We start from the raw sequence: 11893 nt of genomic DNA, 5'->3' as shown, positions 1-11893 counted from the left end.
AGAAATGTCGCCTCCCACTAAAAGAACATTTTGTCTTTATGAGATACACATATGTCAAACCTGGAGTTTGATCTCTAGGGGGCTAAGGATATAACAATCCTCCTAATTGTTGAGCCACATGTTGGTTCTTAAAGACTAGCACCTTGGTCTGACAAAGGAAACCGGCAAAGGCAACAAGGGTTCTTACCAATTTTGCCTCAAATGAAACTCCAGCCTCGATGCGCAATAAGGTGTCTGACCCATTTTTGTTCTAGTTGTAAGTCCACTGCCGACATGCAACTCGGGCTCAACCCATTTTTGTCCCATTCGCAAATACATTTAGACACGCAACTGAATGCCGACAAGCAACTGATGCCAACACACTAAAGCCCAGCCCAAATGACGTCAAAGGGCAACCCAACGCGAGATTGCAAAAAGAAAAAAGAAAACTACGTGTGAGATTGCTAAAGTGCCGACGCTGTTTTCCGTTCCGGATACAGATCGAGTTAACATGTGACTCCGCCTACAAATCAGATCCCGACCACCGCCCGTTGTTGCTGATATATATACTCCTGATCCTGATCATGGAAAACTGCTCCTATATTGTATTGCAAGAAAGAAATCTCCGGCCAAACACACAAGAGGCGGAGGAGCCAATCTCCACGCGCGTGCGTACGTCCCGATTCACCACGCTAGCTGGGGCGTCCCGCAGCTTTCGCGTGCCTAACGAACGAGCACGATGATGTGGCAGGACATGATGGCCCTCGTTGCTATCCTCGTCGCGGCATTGGGCGTCTGCCTAATCTGGTGCATGGCACCAGCTGCAGAGGTGGTGGAACAAGGACATAACGTGCCCCCCACGGGTCGATGGAGGGGGAGGTGGCCGGGCTCGCAGCGGCAAAGGCCGGCGCCGGCGGCGCGGGTCGTCGTGGGGAAGCCGCAGCAGCTGGTCTACTTCTCGTACCCCGCAGCGCCCGACGCGGAGGGCGGCGGAGGGACGGCCGGAGCGTCGGTGGTGGTGTGCGCCATCTGCCTGGAGGCGCTGGTCGGCGGGGCGGAGTGCAGCGAGGTGCCGGCGTGCCGGCACGTGTTCCACCGTGGCTGCCTCGCGCTGTGGATCAAGAGCAAGAGCACCTGCCCGCTCTGCAGGGAGCATGTCGTGGCAGGGTCAGAACCCATCACGGCTGCCGAGGCCATGGTTTAGCTTTACTTAGCTGGGTGCGGGGTCTAGGTCTGGCTCTTGCCGACGGATGATGAAGCTGTTGTTTGCTACCCTTTCAGATCAACCAAAGCGCCCATCACATACGTGGATCTAGTGTCCGTTCTGCATGCATGCACGCATACACATCACATGTTTGGTGAAGCCTCGCTGAATCCCTATGCAGGCAGAGACGAGTTAGAGACTTTGGCTGGCGTAGGTGGAGAGAGGGATTTAGTTAGAGACGAGCCAGGAGGTCTTGAGCTTAATACTGCGTTGGCAGGGTCTTAAACTCAAGACCTTCTGGCTCGGCTATCATACTGAATCCGTGAATCAGTCAATTGCTCCTAAAGTCCAAACTGATGGAAAGAGTATTTAGTCCTTAGATTAGAGGTGGGATCGATGTAGGCCGCAGTGTCTTCAACTCAAGACATTTTGGCTTAAATACCATATAGAATTCATGCTTAGCAAACTCATTCAAAAGTTTAAACTGGTGGAGAGAGGCCGGCAATATATTTCAACATGGTCGAGGCTGGACCACATGTATATGTACATAGACAACATGCCATTTTTTCTTCATGTCGGGAACTTATTAGCAGACAACATACAATTGTAACCGTGAAAATTAAGAAAGGAATTAAGTTGATGAGGGGGACGATACGTGCCCGCGGCTACAAGTTTTTTGCGTTTGCCTTTGATGTGATCGATCTAGTGCTGAAGTTTCAACAGTTTGCCTCAGAAAAATGTCAAAGATTTAAAGATGATCTTGACTTGGGAGGCGACCCTACTAGCGGACTGGGACTGACAGTATAGTCGATAGGTGGTGTAGCGAAAATTCTAAACGCACGGACTGGTTATTGGGATTTACGGGCATATTCCAAACTAATCCTCCTCCCCCCCCCCCCCCCCTGATTTTCAGTGGGGGTGGGCCCCTCACCATTATTCTACACAATCAAAGCATGCCAATCTAGCCAGTCCGTTGATCCCGTAAAAAAGAGCCCGTGCGTGTAGCGTTGCTCGTGGTGTAGTGACCAGGAGGATCAGATGATCATCATTTGTGAAGTGACAAGGAGGAAGGCGACAACTCTGGTCGGCAAGGCGATGCTACACGATCCTTGATGGCAGCAATGGTGCCGAGGTTTAGCGTCGGAAATTCGTCAAGAATAACTTAGCGGGGGTGTTAAACTAATCAGCTAGTCATGCGAGTTAGCACGTTCGGCCATCATTCTCTATGTGTCGTCCTCATGTCCAAGTGCTCGTCTTTAAGGATTTGTTGAAGATGAAGCACGCCCATTTACGTGTCTCGGCAAGAATATCAAGTTCAAATATATGGGGGCGACAAACCAACGAAGGTGGGTCTTTTTTAAGAGGCCATGTCTCTACATGAAGCTGGAGTAGATGATGTAACCCACGAGGTAGCCAGCATATATCTCGCTAGAGTGGATGATGTAACCTGCAAGGTGGTGTATTTTACAAGATTAGTAGTGGTAATCCAGATGGTTGGTAAATTCGCTAAACCAAAATTGAACGAGATATTGCGACGAACAATCTAGCCAATAATTTGATTTGTCGTGGACCGACATCTATAAATCGGCAAGATGTGAATTCTCAATGAGTCAAGACCAGGAGGGAACCAACCTGTGGGTTGGATGGTTAGTAGGACAGTGGTATCTCCAACTCACCAGAGTTTAAGTCCTAAACTTGACATTGGTGTTCGTATTTTTCTGTATTTATTTTAGGCCTACCGGCGATGTGCGTTCAGTGGGAGGAGACGTTTCTGTCGACTATAAAGGTGTGTGGCGACTCTTTCATTCTCAAGATAATGTGTTGACTCAGTCACTCGAAGGTGCTCATAAGGGTAGAATGTGCATGTGTACGCTCCATAGGGATGTGTGTGTGAGTGTCTGCATCCGTACATTGTTAGAAAAAGTCAAGATCAAGGAGACTGGAAATCAAAACTAGGAGGAAATTGTTGGTCATAAATTTGCTTTGGTCAAATTAGTTTTAAGCGAATTTGAACCGACGTAATTGAAATAGTGGTTGTGTAGGGGAGTAGTACTAGTCCATGTCCAAGTACTAGTAGGTTTAGGAATCTCGTCAGAGGTTTAAAAAAAAAAAGGAATCTCGTCAGAGTCGGCTTTGGCTACGTTTGATCTGGGCTGGACAATGTGTATGTATGCACCGGCAACAATACCAATGTAACCGTGAAAATTAAGAAAATAGGGAGAAAAGGTTATGATACAGCCCTTAGCTATAAGTTTTTTGCCCAGCTGTTTGTGATTTCGATCCTTTGGTGAAGTTCCAACTTCCAACAGACCACGCTAGACGCTAGTGCGAACGACGACGATGGACATCATCATCCAGGGCGGCCTTGTTACCCTGATTTGGGCATTTGTTGCCGTCTGCATAGTGATCTATTGCATCCGCTCAGAGGCCGCGGCGGACGAAAGGAGGCGCTTGTGGCCGGGCTCGCAGCATCGGAGGACGGCGCTGGCGAGGGTCGTCGTAGGGGAGCCGCAGCAGCTGGTCTACTTCTCGTACCCCGCCGATACGGAGGACGGACGAACGACGGTCGGGGCGTCGGTGGTGGTGTGCGCGATCTGCCTGGAGGCGCTGGTGGGCGGGGCGGAGTGCAGCGAGGTGCCGGCGTGCCGGCACGTGTTCCACCGGGGCTGCCTTGCGCTCTGGATCAAGAGCAAAGGCACCTGCCCGCTCTGCAGGGAGCATGTCGTGCCGGGGCCAGAGCCCCCGTCAGCTGCCGATAACATGGTTTAGCTTTATTAGGGCTTGTTCATTGATACTTTCTCTGTAAATAAATATAAAAGCGTTTAAATCATTAAATAGTGATGTAAACGCTTTTATATTTCATTACAGATGGAGTAGTACGTATAGTCAGAAGATGAATTTGTTGCTGCATTTATTTTGAAAAGAAAGAAACTGTTACTGTATTTGCGGACGGATGTTGGCACATGTTCGGCTAAACAGGGAATATGGCGAGCCGTGGTGAACAACTTTGCCCTCTTCAAAGATGGATTCTTGCTACTCGTGGCGGGGTTTGTGTCTTGTGTGTTTGTGTGCATGGCTTCCGCTAGGCTGAAGTTTGTTTGTGTGTCAAGCAGCCACTGGTCGTGGTCTGGTCTTGATCGCTTTGTTGTTTCAACCTAGTCTTGGGCTTGCACGGTTGGAAATCTTTCTCTCTATCAATAGATTGACACGCAAGCTTTGTGTTTTCTCAAAAAGAAATTGACACATCTACCCACAAGAAAGGACCGCGCTAACGACGGTTGGAAATATTTTTCTCTATCAATGGATCGACACGCAAGCTCTGCATTTTCTTGAAAAAATTAAAAATTGACGCATCTACCCACAAGAAAGGACCGTGCTATCGACGGTTGGAAATCTTTCTCTCTATCAATGGATCAACATGCAGGCTTTGCATTTTCTCGAAAAGAAATTGACACATTTACCCACAAGAAAGGACCGTGATAACGACGGTTGGAAACCTTTCTCTCTATCAATGGATTGACACGCAAGCGTTGCATTCTGTCGAAAAGAACCCACAAGAAATTGACGCATCTACCCACAAGAAAGGACCGCGATGGTTGGAAATCTTTCTCTCTATCAATGGATTACCATGCAAGCACTGCATTCTCTTGAAAAGAACCCACAAGAAATTGACGCATCTATCCTATAGAACGCACAAGAAAGGACCGCACTAACCGATGACCGTTTAGATTTAGCAATACTTCCTCCGTTTCAGTTTATAAGTCCTGCGCGTATATCTAGGTTGTCAATTTTATCATCCTAATATGAACTATATAACACAAAAATTATAGCGTTTGAAAATAGACATCTAAAGTTTATATTGGTATATTTTTTGTAATATATGACTTGTATTAGGTTGGTCAAATTGACGACCTAAGGGTACGCGCACGCCCTGTAAACTGGAAGAAAGGGAGTAGATCGGAACACTTCCCCACGTGCAATTTCCTCCTCCTCTCATTACATGCATGTGTGCATGCATATGAAAAACCCCTCCTTCCACATATACCTTTTTTCTCTCTAATTCCATGTATGCAAAAAAAAGACAAGAGATGGTCATGTCATCTTATATTCTCCCACTTTGAAAAATTAAAATGTTTTGCAGCTCTAATCGTCGGTTTGATTCAAAATTTATTTTTAACATTAAATTCGTCGCGACGAGATCTTCAAAAATATATCTCATGTTAGTATGTTGCAACGCATAGTGATTCACGAGGTTCAATTGGTCGTTGTTTTTTTTACCCATGTCCAGTCGGTAGTTCAAGAGGTGAAAAACTGTTTTATGTGTTTACGTTTTTGTAAAAAAAATAGTTTTATATGTTTTAATGTATTATACGCGACATGTCAAGTAGTATATTTGGTTCAATTTTTCAGTGTGCCAAGTTGATGCTTAATTTTTGGTGCTGTAGCTACAGCCGAATAGTGTTAGAGTAGATAAATTTTCTTCTACGTAGTAGCTAGGCATGAACGTGGTCGCTGGGCTTATTTGCCGAAGCAGCTCTCGACCAGAGCGATGGCAGGAGACGCGTTCGGCCGTAACCCAAAAATTGGAACGTTCGCCAAATGCTTTTTCGCCGCAAGAAATAGTAGTAAGTTGCAGTTTGACAATATATTGTGTGAGATTGCTAAAGTACCAGCGCAGTTTTCCGTTCCAGATACTGATCGAGTTAACATGTGACTCCACCTACAATCGGATCTCGAGCACCGGCCGTTGTTGCTGATATTTACGTACGTACTCCTGTATTGCAGGAAGAAATCTCCCTCGGCTCTCGCGTAGAAGCCACGTAGTGCATCCCGATCGACAAGGCTAGTTCCCGGCACTCGGCATACCATTGTAACCGTGAAAATTAAGAAAAAAAAGGTTATGATAAAGGCCTTGGCTATAAGTGTTTTTTTCCATCCGTTTGTGATTTAGATCAGATCGATCCTTTGGTGAAGTTCCAACAGACCACGCTAGTGCGAACGACGACGATGGCCATCCCCAAGGAGACCATCATGGGCGCCCTTTATGTCCTGATCGGGGCACTTCTTGGCGTCTGCATAGTCTGGTGGATCGAATCAGAGGCCGCCGCGAGCGTAAGGAGGCGCATGTGTCCGGGCTCGCAGCATCGGAGGCCGGTGCCGGCGCGGGTCGTTGTGGAGGAGCCGCGGCAGCTGGCCTACTTCTTGTACCCCGACGATGCAGAGGGCGGCCGAGGGACGGTCGGAGCGTCGGTCGTGGTGTGCGCGATCTGCTTGGAGGCGCTGGTCGGCGGTGCGGAGTGCAGCGAGGTGCCGGCGTGCCACCACGTGTTCCACCGTGGCTGCCTTGCGCTGTGGATCAAGAGCAAGGGCACCTGCCCGCTCTGCATGGAGCATGTCATGCCGGGGCCAGAGCCCCCGTCAGCTACCGATAACATGGTTTAGCTTAACTAGCAAAAAGGACTTGCGTTGCAACAAAAGAATTAACTACCATACACCATAGCCTAATAAGCATGGCTTAATGGCTCATGGATAAACCCCTCCCCGTGTTATTCCATATTCTTTATCTCCACACAGCATCCAATTCATGTGCTTATCCTCCTTTTCATCCTCGTCGATAGTGGCCATCTATTTGATCACAACGCATGGTCAATCCAAAGGTGACAAGCTCTGCTTCTTTTGATATACACATTTGAGTAATCCATTCGTGTTATAAAAACAGACTTGTTGCGATTTAGATCCAACGAATCACAAAAGGAACTGTTAATGTTTTGATTGAACCAGTGCCTTATTAGAACTTCTATTGTTTATTTTCTAGGACATTGGTTTTGCAATTCAATACACTCCATCCATTTGATCACAACATGTGGCCTATTACCAGACAATATTATATCGATTTATTCTACTAAATATATGTTTAGTCTAAACGGTGGACAAAGGAACAAACATATATATCCGAGCCTATAGTTGTATTTGTGGCAGGCACCCTGAAAGAAGAAAACGAATCAGTCGCATCTGTCTATTTTTCCTTGTAAACCATCTGCAGCACAAACACACACAAATATTTAGCTAAGCAAAACATGGTGTAAGAAGCCCAACTAATAGGTTAGCCAACGCATAAAGCGGTGTGCATTGCAGACAACAACAATCTTGGACGTCAACACCTGTCCTAGCCATGCCATATACCAACCCTTGTGTAGCTTCCCTCATCTTCGCCTTGCTTGCAATGCAGTGGCCGTTGTTCATCATGTCGATATTGTGATTGACCCACTCGGATCTATCCAGTGGGAGCTCTAGCTACTCAGATGTTTCAGTTCGCTAAGTTTGAAAAGTCCACAACGTCGAGGTGGAGCCACCTAGCTGCCAATTCCTCCTCGAATCACTTTGCTTAGTTACAAGGCCGCGTCACACTCACTAATAGAAAAACTGCCAACGGTTCAGTAAACAAAAGTTGACTAACAGAACATGTATATACCTACACTACATGTAAATAGGGTCTTATATATGAACCGAGGTTGATGGATAGACAAAAAGTATCGCGAACATTGCCGAGTAAGTAGCACTGGATCAGATCGCTGGAGAGTAATATTACTATAGACTGTATGAAGACTACATGTATTTTCAGCTGGGCAACTAACAACTCATGCTATTTTCCGAATAGAAGTCATCAAGATACCCATGTTAAACCACATGGATATTGCTCAATCAAAGCCACACAAACAGCTTGAGCCTTTGGGCATCAAAGTCTTTACATTTTCCTTGAAAGAGTAATAGACTAAATATCCTACCTGGAGAGGAAGATAGCTTGAAAATGTGCAGACCATCTCAGGGGTAGCTGGTTGGTCACGTTATTCAACATGTACTACTCAAAATTGCCTCCGGTTGCTGCCATTCTTGTTTGAAATAACATAAGCACTACACCTTTTTTTCCTGGCTAATTAAAACAGCTACAGAAAGAGATATGTTGTGCAAACTCTATGAGCCAATTGTGCATTTAGACGGAAGTTTCATTAGGGAGTTGAGATTCCAATGGATGTACTACCAAGTGCCAAATTCTTGAAGCACTGTGATTTTTCTAGCAAACTGAACTAACCATAACTTGATAGCGTGGCAATTTGATCAGCTTCTACACGATGCTGTTGGAAATATGCCCTAGAGGCAATAATAAATTGGTTATTATTATATTTCCTTGTTCATGATAATCGTTTATTATCCATGCTAGAATTGTATTGATAGGAAACTCAGATACATGTGTGGATACATAGACAACACCATGTCCCTAGTAAGCCTCTAGTTGACTAGCTCGTTGATCAATAAATGGTTGCGGTTTCCTGACCATGGACATTGGATGTCGTTGATAACGGGATCACATCATTAGGAGAATGATGTGATGGACAAGACCCAATCCTAAGCCTAGCACAAAGATCGTGTAGTTCGTATGCTAAAGCTTTTCTGAATGTCAAGTATCATTTCCTTAGACCATGAGATTGTGCAACTCCCGGATACCGTAGGAATACTTTGGGTGTGCCAAACGTCACAATGTAACTGGGTGGCTATAAAGGTACACTACAGGTATCTCCGAAAGTGTCTGTTGGGTTGGCACGAATCGAGACTGGGATTTGTCACTCCGTGTAAACGGAGAGGTATCTCTGGGCCCACTCGGTAAGACATCATCATAATGTGCACAATGTGACCAAGGAGTTGATCACGGGATGATGTGTTACGGAATGAGTAAAGAGACTTGCCGGTAACGAGATTGAACAAGGTATCGGGATACCGACGATCGAATCTCGGGCAAGTATCGTACCACTAGACAAAGGGAATTGTATACGAGATTGATCGAATCCTCGACATCGTGGTTCATCTAATGAGATCATCGTGGAACATGTGGGAACCAACATGGGTATCCAGATCCCGCTGTTGGTTATTAACCGGAGAACGTCTCGGTCATGTCTGCATGGTTCCCGAACCCGTAGGGTCTACACACTTAAGGTTCGATGACGCTAGGGTTATAAGGAATAGATATACGTGGTTACCGAATGTTGTTCGGAGTCCCGGATGATATCCCGGACGTCACGAGGAGTTCCGGAATGGTCCGTAGGTAAAGATTTAAATTAGTGGGAAGTCCTGTTTTGGTCACCGGAAAGGTTTCGGGTTTTATCGGTAACGTGCCGGACCACCGGGAGGGTCCCGGGGGTCCACCAAGTGGGGCCACAAGCCCCGGAGGGCTGCATGGGCCAAGTGTGGGAGGGGACCAGCCCCAGGTGGGTTGGTGCGCCCCCCCACAAGGGCCCAAGGCGCCTAAGGGGAGGAGGGGGAGCAAACCCTAAGGGCAGATGGGCCTTAGGGCCCATGCCTGGTGCGCCTCCCTCTCCCCCTCCCCTGGCCGCCCCACCAGATGGGATCTGGGTTGGCCGCCGCCCCTAGGGTGGAACCCTAGGTGGGGGCGCAACCCCCTCCCTCTCCCCTATATATAGTTGAGGTCTTTGGGGCTGCCAACACAGGAGTTTGACCTCTCCCTGGCGCAGCCCTACCTCTCTCCCTCCTCATATCTCGCGGTGCTTGGCGAAGCCCTGCTGGATCACCTTGCTCCTCCACCACCACCACGCCGTTGTGCTGCTGCTGGATGAAGCCTTCCTCAACCCCTCCCTCTCGCCTTGCTGGATCAAGACATGGGAGACGTCGTCGGGCTGTACGTGCGTTGAACGCGGAGGTGCCGTTCGTTCAGCACTAGGATCTCCGGTGATTTGGATCACGACGAGTACGACTCCTTCAACCCCGTTCTCTTGAACGCTTCCGCTTAGCGATCTACAAGGGTATGTAGATGCACTCTCCTTCCCCTCGTTGCTGGTTTCTCCATAGATAGATCTTGGTGACACGTAGGAAAATTTTGAATTTCTGCTACGTTCCCCAAAAGATGCCATAGCAAGATCAAGCAAGCTGATTTTCCTAACACCATTTCAGAGCTGGCAACTGCCTAGTTGCGAGAAATTCGAGTCGACTGGGTTGAGTATCGCGGTCCAAAGAAATTTGGGTCAACGACCCCGGTACGATACATTGGATCATGGTATGTGATGGAAAGATCTGGACATTCCATTCAAAAAATACAATCTGTGCTGACATAGTTGCCAATATTGGAGCGCAATATTGGAGCGAGAATCCAGCCAGAAAATTTTATGTCTGCTCTAATTTTTTACATTAAATTGTCATCCATCTCAGCAACTACTAACAAAAATGATTAAAAAAATGGGGCCACAAGTGTACTGATGAGTACGCCCTGATTTTCCCATCTGCCTTTTCCTTTCACACCAAGCGATTCTGCTCCAGGAAGTATCCCAAATCATCTCAAAATAGAAATCCCAAATCCCTAGAGCGGACATAGTCCCCCGTGGATCCATCTTGAGGACTAATCATCCAGAGCTCTCCTCGCTCCAGCGTCGGATTCTCAAGCGGCGCTCGCGTACGCCATATCGTCAGATGGAAGTGGGACGGGAGATGCCGCATAAGGCAGCGGAGAGCTCGATGGCCAGCCGCCGATAGGCGAATGTCAGATGGCGGAAGGATGAACGGCGGCAGTCTTGTGGTGGAGCGTGATTTCCAGGTGCTCGCGTAGTCAACACCCATTGATCGGGGTCGCGACCAACCCATCGATCCTTCTCGATCCGGCCTCGTCCCCGATCCTCCATTTGGGTCGATCGACCCCAGATCAGGGGACGCATCAGCGACCCACGAACCAGCCAACTATGGGCCACTACTTACATGTGAGAAAGCTTCAATCAAGAGAGCAGTAAATTGAGCGACACATTATAGCAAGAACCCAATGTGGAATAGGAGAAGATCCCGGTGGCGTGCTGCCCAACTTCCGTTCTCTCTCAGCCGTGTACTCTCTCCCATTTCCCTTCTCCTCAATTCTCTCCTCTGTAGCCCTCCCAGCACACACCGCGCGCACGGGCTCATCCATGACGGCAGACACATCCTCCACCGCATCTTGCCGCCAGACGTATCTCCTCTGCCCAGCCTCTCTCTCGTCACTCGCGTCCTTGCCTTTCACTTCGCCCATCACGCGCCGCCAAGCCCCATAACGCAAGGTCGCAAGCGGCCAGCCCAGCTCCAGCAGGCCCGCCAGAAGACACACGGGCGCTAGGAAATCACAGAGGCGGACTGCGTCGAAGTCGCCGGCGATCGATGCCTTTTTTTTCTTTTTGAGATCGAGTCTAATCGTTTCGGGTGTGCTCGATATATGGATCTCTCCTAGCTCTCTTGCGTGTTCTATCAGGACACGGGAAGGTTCCTTTTTTTGAGAACGACACGGGAAGGTTCCGTGATGTGGGGAAATCCATGATGAAAGGTTTGGGGGCCTCGGTATATCGGACCGCACGAGTTTTTTTTAAAGCGTGATTGCCGTATTAGTACCACCTCGTTTATATTATGATTTTGTCCATATAAATTGTAAAAGCGTATTATGACATGAGAAGAAAGCGTATTGTGGCGGTGAACCCACGGAGTCAATCCGTACTTTATTATTAAAAAAATAAAAAAATAGGGAATTAGGGATAGATTAGGGCTTGTTCATTGCTACTTATAATCAAAAGATGAATTTGTTACCCACTCTCTCCGTCCGGAATTATTGTTGTAAAAATAGATGCAAATTGATATATCTAAAACTAAAATATGTATAAATACATTTCTGGATGGAGGGGGTATTTGCTAATC

The 11893-nt window shown here is 47.5% G+C and overlaps 1 protein-coding gene across 1 annotated transcript; it reads left to right on the top strand.

Moving 5' to 3' along the window:
* The first annotated feature begins 718 nt into the window (after window positions 1-718).
* On the top strand, window positions 719-1183 carry LOC125533199 (probable E3 ubiquitin-protein ligase ATL44). The gene has a single exon (XM_048696936.1). The coding sequence runs from the start codon at window positions 719-721 to the stop codon at window positions 1181-1183; it is 465 nt and encodes a 154-aa protein (XP_048552893.1).
* Window positions 1184-11893: the final 10710 nt, after the last annotated feature.

Source organism: Triticum urartu, chromosome 1, assembly GCF_003073215.2.
Source record: "Triticum urartu cultivar G1812 chromosome 1, Tu2.1, whole genome shotgun sequence".
In the NCBI taxonomy this organism is placed as follows: domain Eukaryota; kingdom Viridiplantae; phylum Streptophyta; class Magnoliopsida; order Poales; family Poaceae; genus Triticum; species Triticum urartu.
This window is presented reverse-complemented; position numbering and strand designations above follow the sequence as displayed.

What these genes read in the sequence shown, in the direction of transcription:
- LOC125533199 (XM_048696936.1), top strand. Translation starts at nt 719, where the DNA reads ATGATGTGGCAGGACATGATGGCCCTCGTTGCTATCCTCGTCGCGGCA.